At 45.6% G+C, this 22,500-nt stretch overlaps 1 protein-coding gene across 1 annotated transcript in view; it reads left to right on the top strand.

Annotated features, from left to right (window-relative positions):
- LOC124020799 (collagen alpha-1(XIV) chain-like) overlaps positions 1 to 22,500 on the top strand; it is a 268,028-nt gene that overhangs the window by 115,743 nt on the left and 129,785 nt on the right. The window contains exons 20-23 of the mRNA XM_046336070.1: positions 1,410 to 1,552; positions 6,191 to 6,323; positions 12,045 to 12,167; positions 16,285 to 16,434. Coding sequence (XP_046192026.1) covers positions 1,410 to 1,552; positions 6,191 to 6,323; positions 12,045 to 12,167; positions 16,285 to 16,434 — 549 coding nt within the window. The remainder of the gene's footprint in view (positions 1 to 1,409; positions 1,553 to 6,190; positions 6,324 to 12,044; positions 12,168 to 16,284; positions 16,435 to 22,500) is intronic.

Below are 22,500 nucleotides of genomic sequence, written 5' to 3'. Positions count from 1 at the left end.
ACAGCTCAGAGTTATTCCTGGTGGACATTTAGTCTCTTCTACCTGGGTTATATCTCATAGCTACAGCTCAGAGTTATTCCTGGTGGACATTTAGTCTCTTCTACCTGGGTTATATCTCATAGCTACAGCTCAGAGTTATTCCTGGTGGACATTTAGTCTCTTCTACCTGGGTTATATCTCATAGCTACAGCTCAGAGTTATTCCTGGTGGACATTTAGTCTCTTCTACCTGGGTTATATCTCATAGCTACAGCTCAGAGTTATTCCTGGTGGACATTTAGTCTCTTCTACCTGGGTTATATCTCATAGCTACAGCTCAGAGTTATTCCTGGTGGACATTTAGTCTCTTCTACCTGGGTTATATCTCATAGCTACAGCTCAGAGTTATTCCTGGTGGACATTTAGTCTCTTCTACCTGGGTTATATCTCATAGCTAGGGCTCAGAGTTATTCCTGGTGGACATTTAGTCTCTTCTACCTGGGTTATATCTCATAGCTACAGCTCAGAGTTATTCCTGGTGGACATTTAGTCTCTTCTACCTGGGTTATATCTCATAGCTAGGGCTCAGAGTTATTCCTGGTGGACATTTAGTCTCTTCTACCTGGGTTATATCTCATAGCTACAGCTCAGAGTTATTCCTGGTGGACATTTAGTCTCTTCTACTTGGGTTATATCTCATAGCTAGGGCTCAGAGTTATTCCTGGTGGACATTTAGTCTCTTCTACCTGGGTTATATCTCATAGCTAGGGCTCAGAGTTATTCCTGGTGGACATTTAGTCTCTTCTACCTGGGTTATATCTCATAGCTAGGGCTCAGAGTTATTCCTGGTGGACATTTAGTCTCTTCTACCTGGGTTATATCTCATAGCTAGGGCTCAGAGTTATTCCTGGTGGACATTTAGTCTCTTCTACCTGGGTTATATCTCATAGCTAGGGCTCAGAGTTATTCCTGGTGGACATTTAGTCTCTTCTACCTGGGTTATATCTCATAGCTACAGCTCAGAGTTATTCCTGGTGAACATTTAGTCTCTTCTACCTGGGTTATATCTCATAGCTAGGGCTCAGTTATTCCTGGTCAGGTAATGTGGTCAGGAAAACATCCATCCCTAAGAGTGTTATCTCTTCGACAGGGTTTGCTTTGCTTTGGTTTTAGAAGGACTTGGTCCTTGATCACGCTGGTATAAAATAACAGACTACTCCTGGTTTACAAAGATGTGATTATTGACTGCATTGTGTTGTTAAATTGCATGGTGCTGAATATCATGATTGTAATTGCATATGTTGATGATGAGTCATTTCATGTTGTGTGAACTCAGTCAGATCTGTTGTCCAAGCTTGTTATCAGCTAACTGGCCTGGTCAAAAGGATTCAATAAGTATATGAATATCTCTGTGTTACCTGTCCCCTCCAGTGGTGCGTCAGGCGGTGAGTGGCCTGCAGGTCCAAGAGGAGACCACCTACAGCCTGGAGGTGTCATGGCAGCTGGAGGATCCTAAGGTGGCCCAGTACAGAGTCACCTACGTCAGCCTCACAGGAGACCGCAACGAGGAGTCAGTGAGTTTGGAGCTCGTTTAGAGGCAGAGACCGGCTATTTCTGAAGAAGAGTTTACGTTCAGTGATCATGACATGTGGCGTACTGATTGTAAGTCACTCCTTATTCTCACTGGTCACACCGTCCGGCACCTTAGCAACCTGGTTGTACGCTAGGTTGTCAGTGAGTATAGAGAGAACTCAGAGTTACCAGGCATCTTAATGTCCGGATGGTTTCACATCCCTTTGGGAATAGACTGTACGTGGAGTGTATCACAGAGGGGAAGTTCAGAGGCCATTTTCCTATGCGTGTGTTGTAGGTAGATCCCTCTGTGTAACTCAGCTCTGTTCAGAAACCAAGCATCTTACTTTGATGGTTTGGCACCACACAATGAAAATCATCTCAGGGAGGTTAGATCCTGATGACAGGACACGTTCTGTAGCTGTCCCCATCCAGGGGTTAGATCCTGATGACAGGACACGTTCTGTAGCTGTCCCCATCCAGGGGTTAAATCCTGATGACAGAACACGTTCTGTAGCTGTCCTCATCCAGGGGTTAAATCCTGATGACAGAACACGTTCTGTAGCTGTCCCCATCCAGGGGTTCAATCCTGATGACAGGACACGTTCTGTAGCTGTCCCCATCCAGGGGTTAGATCCTGATGACAGGACACGTTCTGTAGCTGTCCCCATCCAGGGGTTAAATCCTGATGACAGGACACGTTCTGTAGCTGTCCCCATCCAGGGGTTAGATCCTGATGACAGAACACGTTCTGTAGCTGTCCCCATCCAGGGGTTAGATCCTGATGACAGGACACGTTCTGTAGCTGTACCCATCCAGGGGTTAGATCCTGATGACAGGACACGTTCTGTAGCTGTCCCCATCCAGGGGTTAGATCCTTGATGACAGGACACGTTCTGTAGCTGTCCCCATCCAGGGGTTAAATCCTGATGACAGGACACGTTCTGTAGCTGTCCCCATCCAGGGGTTAGATCCTGATGACAGGACACGTTCTGTAGCTGTCCCCATCCAGGGGTTAAATCCTGATGACAGGACACGTTCTGTAGCTGTCCCCATCCAGGGGTTAGATCTTGATGACAGAACACGTTCTGTAGCCGTCCTCATCCAGGGGTGAGATCCTGATGTAAATGTGTAATTACTGTTGAGCATGTCTAATTTGTGTATCAGTGTGGAATTAACTGGCTGACACAGTCACAGTGCTGTTTGAAAGGAACCAGATAAATTATTACCCATGCTCCTTTGGGCTCTCTGGAACCTAATGAAAGTCTTTGATTATTTGATCATGGTGGCTTAGTCACTGAACTAATTCCTGTAAGGCACAGAAATTGAGACACATGTCGATCCACTGATTAGTTTGACACACTGCATGGATGCATAATATCTATCTACACTCTTAGAGAAAAGGGTTCTACCCGGAGCCAAAAGGGTTCTACCCGGAGCCAAAAGGGTTCTACCCGGAGCCAAAAGGGTTCTACCCGGAGCCAAAAGGGTTCTACCCGGAGCCAAAAGGGTTCTACCCGGAGCCAAAAGGGTTCTACCTGGAACCAAAAGGGTTCTACCCGGAGCCAAAAGGGTTTTACCTGGAACAAAAATGGTTCTACATGGAGCCAAAAGGGTTGTACCTATTGGGACAGTCTTAGAACCCTTTAAGGTTCTAGATAGCATCTTTTTTTCTCAGAGTGTTTTCTGAAAAGACACCTCCAATTTGAAATCTGGTTGACAAACTTGAGGAAGTCATTGTTGTCCTTTCAGTTGTTCTGTTCTGTTGATCCTAAAGGTCGCCGATTAAGAACAGATACGTTTGGAATGTAAATCCTGGGTTTTGACTGTTCTTCAGACTAAGCATTGACAACTTAACCCTTCTCTGTTATGTATATGCCCTTCACAAAAAGGCTATTTGTAGACGATGCATAGAATGGATAGACAATGAGTGGGTGGTAGAAGGATAGAAACAGTAGACTTGTACATAGGGAAGCATATGTGTGGAGACAACAAAGAACGGGGTGGCAGACAGCCTAGCGGTTGAGAGCATGTGCCAGTAACCGAAAGGTCACTGGTTCAAATCCCAGAGCCAACTAGGTGAACAATCTGTCGATGTGCCCTTGAGCAAGGCACTTAACCCTCATTGCTCTGGATAAGAACGTCTGATAGATGAATAAAATGTAGGTAGTTTTGCCAAAGTATTCTTCACCTAGTATGTAAGATAGTCTTCATCTGACTGGAGTTTTTTAAAAATCTCCCTGCTCAAATTCAATAGAATCACACCATTTTATTATCCAGTGTGTTCAATAGAATCACACCATTTTATTATCCAGTGTGTTCAATAGAATCACACCATTTTATTATCCAGTGTGATCAATAGAATCACACCATTTTATTATCCAGTGTGTTCAATAGAATCACACCATTTTATTATCCAGTGTGTTCAATAGAATCACACCATTTTATTATCCAGTGTGATCAATAGAATCACACCATTTTATTATCCAGTGTGTTCAATAGAATCACACCATTTTATTATCCAGTGTGTTCAATAGAATCACACCATTTTATTATCCAGTGTGTTCAATAGAATCACACCATTTTATTATCCAGTGTGTTCAATAGAATCACACCATTTTATTATCCAGTGTGTTCAATAGAATCACACCATTTTATTATCCAGTGTGTTCAATAGAATCACACCATTTTATTATCCAGTGTGTTCAATAGAATCACAGCATTTTATTCTCCAGTGTGTTCAATAGTATCACACTATTTTATTCTCCAGTGTGTTCATAGTATCACACCATTTTATTATCCAGTGTGTTCAATAGAATCACAGTGTGTTGACTCATTTGTACGATGAGAAAAATTATTAGTTTGGAGCCCCTTCCACCTCTCTGCACCAACCTCCACAGAGCCCTATTGGGCCAAGGGACTCAGTGATTCAGCACTTAAACCCTCTATCTATTCTTTGTCCTTCACTCGTATTTTAATTTCCACCTGGGACCACTGCATCTCCCCGGCTCCTGCTGTGTTGGGGAAGATAGAGGGGACGGAGCAACGTGGAGGAACTTCCATTATCTTTTCAACAAGCATTTAGGTCACTGAGGAACGAATGGAACACACTGACTGCACCCCATACGGCACTCTGTTCCTTATATAGGGCCCATAGGGTTCTGGTCAAAAGTAGTGCACTACATAGGGAATAGGGTCCCCATAGGGCTCTGGTCAAAAGTAGTGCACTACATAGGGAATAGGGTGTAATTTGGGACACATCCACAGAGAGGTTTTTTTATTTTTTTATTCTGAAGAATCCCAATTACCCCACAGACTGAAGTAGAGACCTGTGAGGACATGCTCCTTAGAGAGAACGGTTGGGACTTTCAGATCGTTTAGTTTTGGGCTGAGTCAAGCGAACTCCCCTGGCAGGTCTGTTTCAGCACCACGTGTCTATTGGACAGCTCCGTTAATCAGAGTTGTTGTGCAGGAGTCAGGACAGTTCAGCTCTGGTGTGGGGTCTGACAGGGCAGGGGATGGGATGGAGGATAGGGATGGGGTTTGGGTCTGGTGTGGGGTCTGACAGGGCAGAGGATGGGATGGAGGATAGGGATGGGGTTTGGGTTTAGCCTCTCTCCTCTATCATGTGAGGGTATGGCTTCTTAGAGAGGACATTTAGGAACGTTCACTTTGGGCTCGAACCAACTACTTGGCAGTTCCGATTTAAACAAAACATGCCTGGTGGACAGTCCATTTGCAGGGAATGGGGCTTGACACTTCACAAGATGGGATTTAAAAACAAGAAAAGCCCAGACCGACCAGGGAAGATGGATCATAGAGGACTTGTAAAACAGTTGATACGGTGAGGCTATCATACAAGATCTAATTCCAAGTAATGATACTATAATATTATTCCTTTTACATAGTTGAACCTTCTCAGGGAACTTTTTACCATTTCAAACCCTTTTTTTGTGTTGGTAACATCCTTTGGGAACTTCTTTTTAAATCCTATTTTTAACTGTGGTCTAAGAGTCTAATGAGCGACCAGAACAGCGTGATACTACTAATCTGCTAATGATTATGCAGAGAGGTAATATCAGGCTAACTTTGTTTGTGTCCCAAATAGAACCCAATTCCCTATATAAGTGCACTATTTTAGGAACAGGAACCCTATGGGTCCTGGTCAAAAGTAGTGCGCTATAAATAGGGAATAGGGTGCGATTTGGGAATTTTCATTAGATGTTCATCTTTCTTGTCGTTACCAACATATCAGGTTTAACTGTCTTGTCGTTGAGGAAAATTTTGTTAATGAGAAAAAAAATGGAAGAATAGAGCAGTGAAAATGTTTGGAAAGAACTTCAGACCAGGTATCAGCCTCATACCCAAAGCCACGTGTCAGTTCAGCTACTGGCCACTGTGGGAACTGGCCAATCAACAGGCTAGATGAGACGTTACCATATGTTTGATTAATGACGTGTCGGTAGCAGTGAAATAAGACACACTTGGAGGTCAGATAGATTTCTGAGGAGAAACCCTCACGCTTATGCTCTCGCACGCACGCCTGCACACACGCACGCACACACACACACACACACACACACACACACACGCACACAGACACACACTGTGTAACACTATGTCTAATCTCTACCCGCCAGGTCCTGGTGCCTGGGCAGCAGACCACAGTCCTTCTCCAGCCTCTGCTGTCTGACACAGAGCACAAGGTGACGGTCACCCCAGTCTACACAGATGGACAGGACGGCATCAGTGTTTCTTCAGTGGGCAGAACATGTGAGTACAGCCTTCCTTGTGGATGGTTCTATGAAGCTGGTCTTGTAGCTGGAGTGATGACTGGGGTATAGACCTGGCTCTATTGTGGGGGGTGTATGGTAAATGCTATGATACAATTCAAGCTCTATTTTGAGCTCTACTTACCTATATATACATCAAATATACATATCTATATATACATCAAAACTATGAAATAACACATATGGAATTCAAATCAAATCAAATCAAATCAAATTTTATTTGTCACATACACATGGTTAGCAGATGTTAATGCGAGTGTAGCGAAATGCTTGTGCTTCTAGTTCCGACAATGCAGTGATAACCAACAAGTAATCTAACTAACAATTCCAAAACTACTGTCTTATACACAGTGTAAGGGGATAAGGAACATGTACATAAGGATATATGAATGAGTGATGGTACAGAGCAGCATACAGTAGATGGTATCGAGTACAGTATATACATATGAGATGAGTATGTAGACAAAGTAAACAAAGTGGCATAGTTAAAGTGGCTAGTGATACATGTGTTACATAAGGATGCAGTTAGAGTACAGTATATACATATGTATATGAGATGAATAATGTAGGGTAAGTAACATTATATAAGGTAGCATTGTTTAAAGTGGCTAGTGATATATTTACATCATCTCCCATCAATTCCCATTATTAAATGGCTGGAGTTGGGTCAGTGTCAATGACAGTGTGTTGGCAGCAGCCACTCAATGTTAGTGGTGGCTATTTAACAGTCTGATGGCCTTGAGATAGAAGCTGTTTTTCAGTCTCTCGGTCCCAGCTTTGATGCACCTGTACTGACCTCGCCTTCTGGATGGAACAGGCAGTGGTTCGGGTGGTTGATGTCCTTGATGATCTTTATGGCCTTCCTGTAACAACGGGTGGTGTAGGTGTCCTGGAGGGCAGGTAGTTTGCATGCCTGTGCAGTCCTCACTACCCTCTGGAGAGCCACGGTTGAGGGCGGAGCAGTTGCCGTACCAGGCGGTGACTGGCAGCCCGCCAGGATGCTCTCGATTGTGCATCTGTAGAAGTGTGAGTGCTTTTGGTGACAAGCCGAATTTCTTCAGCCTCCTGAGGTTGAATCGCTGCTGCTCTTCACCCTGTCAGTGTGAGTGGACCAATTCAGTTTGTCTGTGATGTGTATGCCGAGGAACTTAAAACTAGCCCCTCTCCACTACTGTTCCATCGATGTGGATAGGGGTGTTCCCTCTGCTGTTTCCTGAAGTCCACAATCATCTCCTTAGTTTTGTTGACGTTGAGTGTGAGGTTATTTTCCTGTTACCTCCTCCCTGTAGGCCGTGTGTTGTTGGTAATCAAGCCTAACTGTTGTGTCTAAACTTGATGATTGAGTTGGAGCCGTCATGGCCAAAGTCAACAGGGAGTACAGGAGAGGGCTCAGAACGCACCCTGGGGGCCCCTGTGAGGATCAGCGGGGAGGAGATGTTGTTTGCCTTGCTACCCTCACCACCTGGGGCGGCCCGTCAGGAAGTCCAGTACCCAGTTGCAAAGGGCGGGGTCGATGGGTTCGATTGATGACGAGCTTGGAGGGTACTATGGTGAAAGCTAATGAACAGCATTCTCACATAGGTATTCCTCTTGTCCAGGTGGGTTAGGGCAGTGTGCAGTGTGGTTGAGATTGCATCGTCTGTGGACCTATTTGGGCGGTAAGCAAATTGGAGTGGGTCTAGGGTGTCAGGTAGGGTGGAGGTGATATGGTCCTTGACTAGTCTCTCAAAGCACTTCATGATGACGGAAGTGAGTGCTACGGGGCGGTACGTTTAGCTCAGTTACCTTAGCTTTCTTGGGAACAGGAACAATGGTGGCCCTCTTGAAGCATGAACAGCAGACTGGTATAGGGATTGATTGAATATGTCCGTAAACACACCGGCCAGCTGGTGCATGCTCGGAGGGCGCTGGGGATGCCGTCTGGGCCTGCAGCCTTGCGAGGGTTAACACGTTTAAATGTCTTAATCACCTCGGCTGCAGTGAAGGAGAGACTGCATGTTTCCGTTGCAGGCCGTGTCAGTGGCACTGTATTGTCCTCAAAGCGGGCAAAAAGTTATTTAGTCTGCCTGGGAGCAAGACATCCTGGTCCGTGACTGGGCTGGATTTCATCTTGTAGTCCGTGATTGAACTGTAGACCCTGCCACATGCCTCTTGTGTCTGAGCCATTGAATGAGATTCCACTTTGTCTCTGTACTGACGCTGGTTTGATAGCCTTACGGAGTAGCTGCACTGTTTGTATTCAGTCATGTTGCCAGACACCTTGCCCTGATTAAAAGCAGTGGTTCGTTTCAGTTTCACGCGAATGCTGCCATCAATCCACGGTTTCTGGTTAGGGAATGTTTTTATCGTTGCTATGGGAACGACATCTTCGACGCACGTTCTAATGAACTCGCACACCGAATCAGCGTATTCGTCAATATTCCCATCTGACGCAATAAACATGTCCCAGTCCACGTGATGGAAGCAGTCTTGGAGTGTAGAGTCAGCTTGGTCTGACCAGCGTTGGACAGACCTCAGCGTGGGAAATTTCTGCCTGTAGGCAGGGATCAGCAAATGGAGTCGTGGTCAGCTTTTCCAAAAGGGCCTTATAAATGAAAATTAGAGTAACAGTGATCCAAGGTTTTACCACCCTGGTTGCAATCGATATGCTGATAAAATTTAGGGAGTCTTGTTTTCAGATTGGCTTTGTTAAAATCCCTTGCTACAATGAATGCAGCCTCCGGATAAATGTTTTCCAGTTTGCAAAGAGTTAAATAAAGTTCGTTCAGAGCCATCACCTGATGTGTCTGCTTGGGGGGATATATACGGCTGTGATTATAATCCTCTTGGAAGATAATGCGGTCTACATTTGATTGTGAGATTCTAAATCAGGTGAACAGAAGGATTTGAGTTCCTGTATGTTTCCTTCATCACACCATGTCCCGTTAGTCATGAGGCATACGCCCCCTCCACTCTTCTTACCAGAGAGATGTTTGTTTCTGTCGCGCAAAAAAAGAAGTGTTTAACAAATGAAAATATATTTTATATTTGAGATTCTTCAAAGTAGCCACCCTTTGCCTTGATGACGGCTTTGCACACTCTTGGTATTCTCTCAACCAGCTTCATCAGTTAGTCACCTGGAAGTGTTGAGTTGTTCTTGCCATAATATGGACTTGGTCTTTTACCAAATAGGGCTCTCTTCTGTATACCACCTCTACTTTGTCACAACACAACTGATTCCACAAATGAACTTTTAACAAGGCAATCCTGTATGTGTGTGTGTATGTGTGTGCATATATATACGTGATTATTTTATTTTGACACAGCAAATACTTATAAGCCCATGTGGGCGGGGCATCCTGATGATGCATGACTCCATGTGGGCGGGGCATCCTGATGATGCATGACTCCATGATGCATGACTCCATGGGCGGGGCATCCGGCAGGGGCATCCTGATGATGCATGACTCCATGGGGCATTCAGATGATGCATGAATCCATGTGGGCGGGGCATCCTGATGATGCATGACTCCATGTGGGCGGGGCATCCTGAAGATGCATGACTCCATGTGGGTGGGGCATCCGGATGATGCATGACACTGTAATAAAATGAATCAAATCAAAATCAAATGGTAGGCATTTGGTTGAGGAGGGTTGTCCATCTAGATACCAATCCCACTAAGTTCAGTGAACCACCTCAGTCAGACTAGTTACAGCAGGTGGAAAATGTTCCCAGTGTGTCGATTCCCTGTCGTCACCCTCTGAGGACGCTGTAAATGGACAGCCAGAAATTATTGATCATGTCCATTAATAAGCTTAATGAAAGCCATTCATAATCACACAGTCAGTCTGTTCTCAGTCATGAGCCACTGAAACACTTCCTCATGCTATAATTGATTATAAACACTCAGCTCAACATCATTGTCTGAATGATTAAACACTCTACCAATAGCAAGCTGGTGATGTGTCCAAAACGGTATCCTATTCACTACATCAGTCATACTCAGCTGGTGGACCGCGGGCCGGACCCGGACACAGAACGGGGTCAATACGGACCCGGACCCAGACACAGAACGGGGTCAATACAGACCGCGGGCCAGACACAGAACGGGGTCAATACGGACCGCGGGCCGGACCCGGACACAGAACGGGGTCAATTGGGACCGCGGGCCGGACCCGGACACAGAACGGGGTCAATTTTTTTATTTTATTTTTATTTTTATTTTTTTACCTTTATTTAACCAGGCAAGTCAGTTAAGAACAAATCCTTATTTTCAATGACGGCCTGGGAACAGTGGGTTAACTGCCTGTTCAGGGGCAGAACGACAGATTTGTACCTTGTCAGCTCGGGGGTTTGAACTCGCAACCTTCCGGTTACTAGTCCAACGCTCTAACCACTAGGCTACGCTGCCGCCCAATACGGACCGAGGGACAGATCTAGACACAGAACGGGGTCAATACGGACCACGGGCCGGACCCAGACACAGAACGGGGTCAATACGGACCACGGGCCGGACCCAGACACAGAACGGGGTCAATACGGACCGAGGGACAGACACAGAACGGGGTCAATACGGACCGCGGGCCCCGACTAAAAATAAATAAATAAACATTTGTTTGGTGTTCAACTCCTGGTATCATTATGAACACACGTAAGACATGGAAAATGTGCACAAATGCAGGAAATTCACTTTAAAACTGCAATGTTTTCTCTCTGCCAACAAGAAGGGTGTGTGAACAGAGTGAACTGTTTAGGGATGCGTGGGTTGCTAGGTGGGGGGGTTTGTTACTACGCTGACAAATGACAATATCCATCCGGATCTTTGTCACCTAAGAAATCCGTGTGACCAGACCGTCTCAAGTTGTACTCGTGTTCCGCGGCACGGCCCGTAAGGCTCAGACCAACAGTAGTGCAGCCTATAGGGAAAGGGGTGCTTTTTCAGACTGGGATTGTCTCCTCTTTAAGATTGAAATGTAAATGCCACAGTGAATATAAGTCAAATGTGTTTTTAAAGTAGAGAGCAGAGAGAGTACAGTCCCTTTGGCTGGCTTGTATTCCAAATGAAACCCCAAACCTCGTAAAAACACAATAGTTCATAAATCACACATACATATGACTTTAATAACTCTCAGTGTTTTGGATGGATGGAATCTGTGGTTTGCATATTGGTGCAATACCATAACAATTGACTGCAGCCTTAACAGCGTACCGTAAACCACAGTGTATAAGTGACAGTTTCTCTACCAATCATCTTCACCATTTTACCGTAAACCACAGTGTATAAGTGACAGTTTCTCTACCAATCATCTTCACCATTTTACCGTAAACCACAGTGTATAAGTGACAGTTTCTCTATCAATCATCTTCACCATTTTACCGTAAACCACAGTGTATAAGTGACAGTTTCTCTACCAATCATCTTCACCATTTTACCGTAAACCACAGTGTATAAGTGACAGTTTCTCTACCAATCATCTTCACCATTTTACCGTAAACCACAGTGTATAAGTGACAGTTTCTCTATCAATCATCTTCACCATTTTACCGTAAACCACAGTGTATAAGTGACAGTTTCTCTACCAATCATTTTCACCATTTTACCGTAAACCACAGTGTATAAGTGACAGTTTCTCGACCAATCATTTTGAATGGCATCTTCACCATTTTACCGTAAATCACAGTGTATAAGTGACAGTTTCTCTACTGCTCTTGTATTGTCAGTGCCCCTCTCGGCGCCTAGCAACCTGAGGGTGTCTGAGGAGTGGTTCAGTCGCTTCCGCATCACCTGGGACACGCCTCCTTCTCCCACGTTGGGCTTCAGGGTAGTCTACCAACCCACCTCTGGTACGTACACACCTGTTACAATACACACCTGTTACAATACACACCTGTTACAATACACACCTGTTACAATACACACCTGTTACAATACACACCTGTTACAATACACACCTGTTACAATACACACCTGTTACAATACACACCTGTTACAATACACACCTGTTACAATACACACCTGTTACAATACACGCCTGTTACAATACACACCTGTTACAATACACACCTGTTACAATACACACCTGTTACAATACACACCTGTTACAATACACACCTGTTACAATACACACCTGTTACAATACACACCTGTTACAATACACACCTGTTACAATACACACCTGTTACAATACACACCTGTTACAATACACACCTGTTACAATACACACCTGTTACAATACACACCTGTTACAATACACACCTGTTACAATACACACCTGTTACAATACACACCTGTTATAATACACACCTGTTACAATACACACCTGTTATAATAAACACCTTATTCAGTCAATACAGACAGTCTTTTAAACACCATTATTCAGTCTGCCGTCTCACAGTAAACACCATTATTCAGTCTGCCGTACACACAGTGTTATAATACACATTATTCAGTCTGCCGTCTCAGACAGTCTTTTAAACACCATTATTCAGTCTGCCGTCTCAGACAGTCTTTTAAACACCATTATTCAGTCTGCCGTCTCAGACAGTCTTTTAAACACCATTATTCAGTCTGCCGTCTCAGACAGTCTTTTAAACACCATTATTCAGTCTGCCGTCTCAGACAGTCTTTTAAACACCATTATTCAGTCTGCCGTCTCAGTCATTTTCCATTCAGAAGGCTTGATGTGGGTGTAACACAGCATTATTCCCTCAGCTTTGTCTGCTTGGAGAAACTCTCAGAGAACAGTCTTTTGTGTTCCAAATGGAAACACCATTATTCAGTCTTTTGATCAGAGCCCAGGGACCCTAGTCTTAAACACTATTTTGATTCAGTCTGCCCTATTCAGACAGTCTTTTTGAAGAGCCCTATGGGACCCTATTCCCTATAAGGATCCAAAGAGCTCCGGTCAAAAGTAGTGCACTACATAGGGATTGGTTGTCATTTGGGTTGCATCCTGTGACAGCCTCTGCTTTCTATTAGAAGTCTTTAAACACCTTATTCCAGAGAAATGGGTCCTCTCAGATTTAGTCTTTCCTGAAAATGGGTCCTCCACCATTATTCATCTGCCCTGTGGTCAGACAGTCTTTTAAACACCATTATTCTGTCTGTGGTCCAGAGAAATGTGTCTCCACCTAGATTTAATCCTGTTGTAAACCTCCACCTAGATTTAATTGCCCTGTGGTCCTGAGAAATGGGTCCTCCACCTAGACAGTCCTGTGGTCCAGAAAATGGGTCCTCCACCAGATTTAATCCCTGCCCTGTGGTCCTGAGAAATGGGTCCTCCACCTAGATTTAATACCCTGCCCTGTGGTCCTGAGAAATGGGTCCTCCACCTAGATTTAATACCCTGCCCTGTGGTCCTGAGAAATGGGTCCTCCACCTATTGAATACCCTGCCCTGTGGTCCTGAGAAATGGGTCCTCCACCTAGATTGAATACCCTGCCCTGTGGTCCTGAGAAATGGGTCCTCCACCTAGATTTAATACCCTGCCCTGTGGTCCTGAGAAATGGGTCCTCCACCTAGATTTAATACCCTGCTTGGTCCTGAGAAATGGGTCCTCCACCTAGAGAATACCCTGCCCTGTGGTCCTGAGAAATGGGTCCTCCACCTAGATTGAATACCCTGCCCTGTGGTCCTATGGGTCCTCCACCTAGATTGAATACCCTGCCCTGTGGTCCTGAGAAATGGGTCCTCCACCTAGATTGAATCCCTGCCCTGTGGTCCTGAGAAATGGGTCCTCCACCTAGATTTAATACCCTGCCCTGTGGCCCAGAGAAATGGGTCCTCCACCTAGATTGAATGCCCTGCCCTGTGGTCTAGAGAAATGGGTCCTCCACCTAGATTTAATACCCTGCCCTGTGGTCCTGAGAAATGGGTCCTCCACCTATATTTAATGCCCTGCCCTGTGGTCCTTAGAAATGGGTCCTCCACCTAGATTTAATACCCTGCCCTGTGGTCCTGAGAAATGGGTCCTCCACCTAGATTTAATACCCTGCCCTGTGGTCCTGAAAAATGGGTCCTCCACCTATATTTAATGCCCTGCCCTGTGGTCCAGAAATGGGTCCTCCACCTAGATTTAATACCCTGCCCTGTGGTCCTGAAAAATGGGTCCTCCACCTATATTTAATGCCCTGCCCTGTGGTCCTGAGAAATGGGTCCTCCACCTAGATTTAATATCCTGCCCTGTGGTCCAGAGAAATGGGTCCTCCACCTATATTTAATGCCCTGCCCTGTGGTCCTGAGAAAATGGGTCCTCCACCTAGATTTAATACCCTGCCCTGTGGTCCTGAGAAATGGGTCCTCCACCTAGATTTAATACCCTGCCCTGTGGTCCTGAAAAATGGGTCCTCCACCTATATTTAATGCCCTGCCCTGTGGTCCTGAGAAATGGGTCCTCCACCTAGATTTAATACCCTGCCCTGTGGTCCTGAGAAATGGGTCCTCCACCTAGATTTAATGCCCTGCCCTGTGGTCCTGAGAAATGGGTCCTCCACCTAGATTTAATGCCCTGCCCTGTGGTCCTGAGAAATGGGTCCTCCACCTAGATTTAATACCCTGCCCTGTGGTCCAGAGAAATGGGTCCTCCACCTAGATTGAATATCCTGCCCTGTGGTCCTGAGAAATGGGTCCTCCACCTAGATTTAATACCCTGCCCTGTGGTCCTGAAAAATGGGTCCTCCACCTATATTTAATGCCCTGCCCTGTGGTCCTGAGAAATGGGTCCTCCACCTAGATGTAATACCCTGTCCTGTGGTCCAGAGAAATGGGTCCTCCACCTAGATTGAATATCCTGCCCTGTGGTCCAGAGAAATGGGTCCTCCACCTATATTTAATGCCCTGCCCTGTGGTCTAGAGAAATGGGTCCTCCACCTAGATTTAATACCCTGTCCTGTGGTCCAGAGAAATGGGTCCTCCACCTAGATTGAATACCCTGCCCTGTGGTCCTGAGAAATGGGTCCTCCACCTAGATTGAATACCCTGCCCTGTGGTCCTGAGAAATGGGTCCTCCACCTAGATTGAATACCCTGCCCTGTGGTCCTGAGAAATGGGTCCTCCACCTAGATTGAATACCCTGCCCTGTGGTCTAGAGAAATGGGTCCTCCACCTAGATTTAATACCCTGCCCCGTGGTCCAGAGAAATGGGTCCTCCACCTGCCCCTGCCCTGTGGTCTAGAGAAATGGGTCCTCCACCTAGATTTAATACCCTGCCCTGTGGTCCAGAGAAATGGGTCCTCCACCTATATTTAATGCCCTGCCCTGTGGTCCTGAGAAATGGGACCTCCACCTAGATTGAATACCCTGCCCTGTGGTCCTGAGAAATGGGTCCTCCACCTAGATTTAATACCCTGCCCTGTGGTCCAGAGAAATGGGTCCTCCACCTATATTTAATACCCTGCCCTGTGGTCCTGAGAAATGGGTCCTCCACCTAGATTTAATGCCCTGCCCTGTGGTCCTGAGAAATGGGTCCTCCACCTAGATTTAATGCCCTGCCCTGTGGTCCAGAGAAATGGGTCCTCCACCTAGATTTAATGCCCTGCCCTGTGGTCCTGAGAAATGGGTCCTCCACCTATATTGAATGTCTTCAACAACAAGAGGAACAGGGGGCTCTGCCTCAGTCTGTTAGTGGAGAAGTGCTTACTCTCACTACAATACATGTTCCCTGCCCTTCTTCCCTTCTCTCTGCCTGCGCCTCCCTTCCTCATTGTCCAGACTGCCCTCAAATACATTTGGTTGGAACTTCAGGTGCGACATGATGTGTGTGTGTGTGTGTGTGTGTGTGTGTGTGTGTCTGTGTGTGTGTGTGTGTGTGTGTGTGTGTGTGTGTGTGTGTGTGTGTGTGTGTGTGTGTGTGTGTGTGTGTGTGTGTGTGTGTGTGTGTGTGTGTGTGTGTGTGTGTGTGTGTGTGTGTGTGTGTGTGTGTGTCTATGCGTGTTGCTGAGCCAGTCTCTGTGTTTCCTACAGTGCCGGGGTCAGCTCTGGAGACCTTTGTGGGAGACGACGTCAACACCATGCTGATCCTGAACCTGCAGAGTGACACTGAGTACACTGTGAAGGTCATCTCTTCCTACACCACGGGATCCAGCCAACCTCTCCAGGGCACCGCCAAGACATGTAATATATTGGCTCTATTGGTCAGGTGTGTGTGTGTGTGTGTGTGTGTGTGTGTGTGTGTGTGTGTGTGTGTGTGTGTGTGTGTGTGTGTGTGTGTGTGCGTGTGTGTTGCTGGCGCTGTGTGTGTGTGTTTGTGTGTGTTGCTGGCGCTGTGTATGTGTGTGTGTGTTGCTGGCGCTGTGTGTTTGTGTTGCTGACCGTGTGTGTGTGTGTGTGTGTGTGTGTGTGTGTGTGTGTGTGTGTGTGTGTGTGTGTGTTGCTGGCGCTGTGTGTGTGTGTTGCTGACCCTGTTTGTGTGCGTGTGTGTTGCTGGCGCTGTGTGTGTGTGTTTGTGTGTGTTGCTGGTGCTGTGTATGTGTGTGTGTGTTGTGTGTGTGTTTGTGTTGCTGGCGCTGTGTGTTTGTGTTGCTGACCCTGTGTGTGTGTGTGTGTGTGTGTGTGTGTGTGTGTGTGTGTGTGTGTGTGTGTGTGTGTGTGTGTGTGTGTGTGTGTGTGTGTGTGTGTGTGTGTGTGTGTGTGTGTGTGTGTGTGTGTCATCACCTCCTACACCACAGGATCCAGCCAACCACCCCCCCCCACACACACACACCACCACCACTACATGTTAGGGCTGGTGACTGATGTTCAGGTAGTTTAGGTAGACTCCTGTTACAGTTGCAGTTCAAGACCACAACAAGGGGAACCTCAGGGTCAAGGGTCAAGGGTCAAGGACTCTTCCAACTGCCAAATACCAAACAGCCACTTTGGATGCTGCGTTAAACGCTTGTTCTCAAAGTGAAGTACACCACATGACTAAAAGTATGTGGACACCTGGTTGTCGAACATCTCATTCCAAAATCATGGGCATTTTAATATGGAGTTGGTCCTCCTTTTGCTGCTATAACAGCCTCCACTCTTCTGGAAAAGCTTTCCACTAGATGTTGGAACATTGCTGCGGGGACTTGCTTCCATTCAGCCACAAGAGCATTAGTGAGGTCGGGCGATTAGGCCTGGCTCGCAGTCGGCGTTCCAATTAATCCCAAAGGAGTTTGATGGGGTTAAAGTCAGGGCACTGTGCAGGCCAGTCAACCGACCTCGACAAACCAGTTCTGTATGGACCTCACTTTGTGCATGGGGGCATTGTCATGCTGAAACAGGAAAGGGCCTTCCCCAAACTGTTGCCACAAAGTTGGAAGCACCAAATCATCTAGAATGTAATGTATGCTGTTGCATTAACATTTCCCTTCACTGGAACTAAGAGGCCCGAACCATGAAGAACAGCCCCAGACCATTATTCCTCCTCCACCAAACTTTACAGTTGGCACTATGCATTGGGGCAGGTCCACATACTTGTGTATATACTGTATATGGAGGTGAGCTCCAGCTGACCCTTGGCATTGCTCATGGTGATCTTAGGCTTGTGTGCGGCTGCTCTGCCATGGAAACCCATTTCATGAAGCTTCCAACGAACAGTTATTGTGCTGACGTTGCTTCCAGAGGCAGTTTAGAACTCGGTAGTGAGTGTTACAACCTTGGACAGACGATTTTTATACGTTACGCACTTCAGCACTCAGTGGTCCCGTTCTGTGAGCTTGTGTGGCCTACCACTTTGCGGCTGAACCGTTGTTGCTCCTAGACGTTTCCACTTCACAGTAACAGCACAAACAGTTGACCGGGGCAGCTCTAACAGGGCAGAAATTTGACGAACTGAAAAGTGGCATCCTATGACGGTGCTACTTTGAAAGTCACTGGGCTCTTCAGTAAAGCCATTATACTGCCAGTGTTTGTCTATGGAGATTGCATGGCAGTGTGTTGAATGTTATACACCAGTCAGCAACGGGTGTGGCTAAAATAGCCAAATCCACTCATTTTGTATGAGTAGTGTATGTCTGCTCGTCTGAACCAGTGTGTAAAGATACATGTTATTAATCCCCATAATGCAAAGCGCATGGAGATTAAGCTGTAAGGAAGCGTAACACATAGCTTTGTATTCTGTTTGCAGTACATTACGCTGATAACATCAGATTTCCTTTGTTTTGTTGAAGAGGATTTCACCACCCTGACGGACAGCTGAGAATATCAATATTCAGGCAGACAGCGGGGGAAATGTTCACCCGTTTGCATATAAATGTGATATCAGCAGGTGCGTCGTGAAATAATACATGCTTTGTTAGAGCTTTTCTCATCAAAAGTAAAATAGATAGTCTTCTTCATGAAGTCCGTCTGGCTGTCGGCAGAGCGCCACGTCAGCGTCCTGCTGTGTGACTCCCTGAGAAGAGATGCGTCCTCATTGGATCTCAGTCAGATGAGACGTTGCAGAGACACACGGTGAAATAATATCTCTTCTCAACTGGCAGAACCAGGACATACTGCCAATCCACTAACCCCTCCATAACGGGAATCTGGGCCCAGAGCAGTATGTATTTTCTTCATTTAACCTAGCAAGTCAGTTAAGAACAAATTATTATTTACAATGACGGCCTAGGCCGGCCAAACCTGGACTAATCTGGGCCAATTGTGAGCCGCCCTGTGGGACTCCCAATCATGGCCGGATGTGATGCAGCCTGGATTCGAACCAGGGACTGCAGTGACACCTCTTGCACTGAGATGCAGTGCCTTAGACCGCTGCGCCACTCGGGAGCCCAAAACATCTACAGTTGGATACATATTATACATGTACAATGAATGAGTGGATGGATGACTGAATTAATGAGTGGATGGATGACTGAATTAATGAGTGGATGGCTGACTGAATTAATGAGTGGATGGCTGACTGAATTAATGAGTGGATGGATGACTGAATTAATGAGTGGATGGATGACTGAATTAATGAGTGGATGGCTGACTGAATTAATGAGTGGATGGCTGACTGAATTAATGAGTGGATGGATGACTGAATTAATGAGTGGATGGATGACTGAATTAATGAGTGGATGGCTGACTGAATTAATGAGTGGATGGCTGACTGAATTAACGAGTGGATGGATGACTGAATTAATGAGTGGATGGATGACTGAATTAATGAGTGGATGGCTGACTGAATTAATGAGTGGATGGCTGACTGAATTAATGAGTGGATGGCTGACTGAATTAACGAGTGGATGGCTGACTGAATTAATGAGTGGATGGCTGACTGAATTAACGAGTGGATGGATGAATGAGTGGATGGCTGACTGAATTAACGAGTGGATGGATGACTGAATTAACGAGTGGATGGATGACTGAATTAATGAGTGGATGGCTGACTGAATTAATGAGTGGATGGATGAATGAGTGGATGGCTGACTGAATTAATGAGTGGATGGCTGACTGAATTAATGAGTGGATGGCTGACTGAATTAATGAGTGGATGGCTGACTGAATTAATGAGTGGATGGCTGACTGAATTAATGAGTGGATGGATGACTGAATTAATGAGTGGATGGATGACTGAATTAATGAGTGGATGGCTGACTGAATTAATGAGTGGATGGCTGACTGAATTAATGAGTGGATGGCTGACTGAATTAACGAGTGGATGGATGGATGACTGAATTAATGAGTGGATGGCTGACTGAATTAATGAGTGGATGGCTGACTGAATTAATGAGTGGATGGCTGACTGAATTAACGAGTGGATGGCTGACTGAATTAACGAGTGGATGGCTGACTGAATTAACGAGTGGATGGCTGACTGAATTAACGAGTGGATGGCTGACTGAGTGAACGAGTGGATGGCTGACTGAATTAACGAGTGGATGGATGAATGAGTGAATGAGTGGATGGCTGACTGAATTAACGAGTGGATGGCTGACTGAATTAATGAGTGGATGGCTGACTGAATTAATGAGTGGATGGCTGACTGAATTAACGAGTGGATGGATGACTGAATTAACGAGTGGATGGCTGACTGAATTAACGAGTGGATGGATGACTGAATTAACGAGTGGATGGATGAATGAGTGAATGGCTGACTGAATTAATGAGTGGATGGATGACTGAATTAACGAGTGGATGGATGAATGAGTGGATGGCTGACTGAATTAACGAGTGGATGGCTGACTGAATTAATGAGTGGATGGCTGACTGAATTAATGAGTGGATGGCTGACTGAATTAATGAGTGGATGGCTGACTGAATTAACGAGTGGATGGCTGACTGAATTAATGAGTGGATGGCTGACTGAATTAACGAGTGGATGTCTGACTGAATTAACGAGTGGATGGCTGACTGAATTAATGAGTGGATGTCTGACTGAATTAATGAGTGAATGGATGACTGAGTAAATGAATAATGCATGAATTGATAAATATATGCAGCTCATCTCTATGTGGCTATAAGTGCCCTCACCCCCCTCCCCACCCCGCCCCCCTCCCACCCCACCGCTGTACAAGGCAGCCATTCCATTATAGAGAGGGGAATTTAAGCCGTGACACAAATGCCTTATGATGCGTTGCAGTCTCTCTTTCACCCCCAAACACACTGTACAGTAGTTCACCTCCTCACGCTGGTCGTATAATTATATCTGCATACGCACCACCAAGATCCCTATCAATATTTTATGCATTGTCAGTTTGACCTTTAAATAATTAAATGCACAAATAGCTCAATTTTACCTGGTTTTGACTCTTGTCTTCCAAAGGTTTGTGCCCCTGGTGCAGCAGAGTGGCTGTCTGTCCATGCATACATACAGCTCATTAATACGGCTCGTATAAGGAAGTTAAAGACTGTGTCACAAACTGCACCCTATTCCTATATAGTGCTCTGGTCTCAAACGGTTCCCTATTCCCTATATAGTGCTCCCATAGGACTCTGGTCTCAAACGGTTCCCTATTCCCTATATAGTGCTCCCATAGGGCTCTGGTCTCAAACTGCACCCTATTCCCTATATAGTGCTCTGGTCTCAAACGGTTCCCTATTCCCTATATAGTGCTCCCATAGGGCTCTGGTCTCAAACTGCACCCTATTCCCTATATAGTGCTCCCATAGGGCTCTGGTCTCAAACTGCACCCTATTCCCTATATAGTGCTCCCATAGGACTCTGGTCTCAAACGGTTCCCTATTCCCTATATAGTGCTCCCATAGGACTCTGGTCTCAAACTGTTCCCTATTCCCTATATAGTGCTTCCATAGGACTCTGGTCTCAAATGGTTCCCTATTCCCTATATAGTGCTCCCATAGGACTCTGGTCTCAAACGGTTCCCTATTCCCTATATAGTGCTCCCATAGGACTCTGGTCTCAAACGGTTCCCTATTCCCTATATAGTGCTCCCATAGGACTCTGGTCTCAAACGGTTCCCTATTCCCTATATAGTGCTCCCATGGGGCTGTGGTCAAAAGTAGTGCGCTCTATAGGGGTAGGATGCTATTTAGGACAAATCCAAAGGCTGTCACATCCATTATTCACAAGGAGGAGAGATAATCCAGCTGCCATGTGTCCTCATGACTTTCCCTGTCGGGAGGCGGGTAACAAACTATAGATATAGCAGTTGTAGAATGTGAATACGATGTGTACGGGGATGTGTCATGATCTCACAGTTGTGTCGTAGCTCTTTGATGTTCTGGGTGTTGACATGTTGTCGTTCCGTTCTAGAAGTTCGTATGCTACTTTGTCAGATTGTTTAGCTGTGTGATTCATTGACATTTTCGTTGAAAAGTGTAAAGTGTAAAGTGTAAAGTGTAAAGTGTAAAGTGTAAGTCAGATGGAAACAACTTCTGCTCCTCTAAAATGAAACCAGGAATAATCATTTTAAAAGATTAGTTTGTTGTTTCAGCTTTTGTTTTTCAGAACATGTTTGTTGATGTACGGAACAGAGAGACTGTTTACACTCTTTAAACTGTTTACGGTTCCTAATAGCTTTCATAAAGATTGGAGAATAGATTCTAACTTATTGCTCTCTATCAACACGTCATATACCATTTAATCACTAAGATTAAGAGCCTTTTCTTTGATAACAAATGGGAGTTGGACAGGACGCAGAAGTTGGACATTAGTTCATATGGATTCTTCCCATAAATCAGAATGAGTTGTTTATTTGAGTGGATGAAATGAATTCCTTAAAGACACACAGCTACACGGCTACACAGCTACACAGCTACACAGCTACA

The sequence above is a fragment of the Oncorhynchus gorbuscha genome, unplaced genomic scaffold, assembly GCF_021184085.1.
Source record: "Oncorhynchus gorbuscha isolate QuinsamMale2020 ecotype Even-year unplaced genomic scaffold, OgorEven_v1.0 Un_scaffold_914, whole genome shotgun sequence".
NCBI lineage: Eukaryota > Metazoa > Chordata > Actinopteri > Salmoniformes > Salmonidae > Oncorhynchus > Oncorhynchus gorbuscha.
Note: the sequence above shows the minus strand (reverse complement) of the source record. Positions and strands in the feature narration are given on the sequence as shown.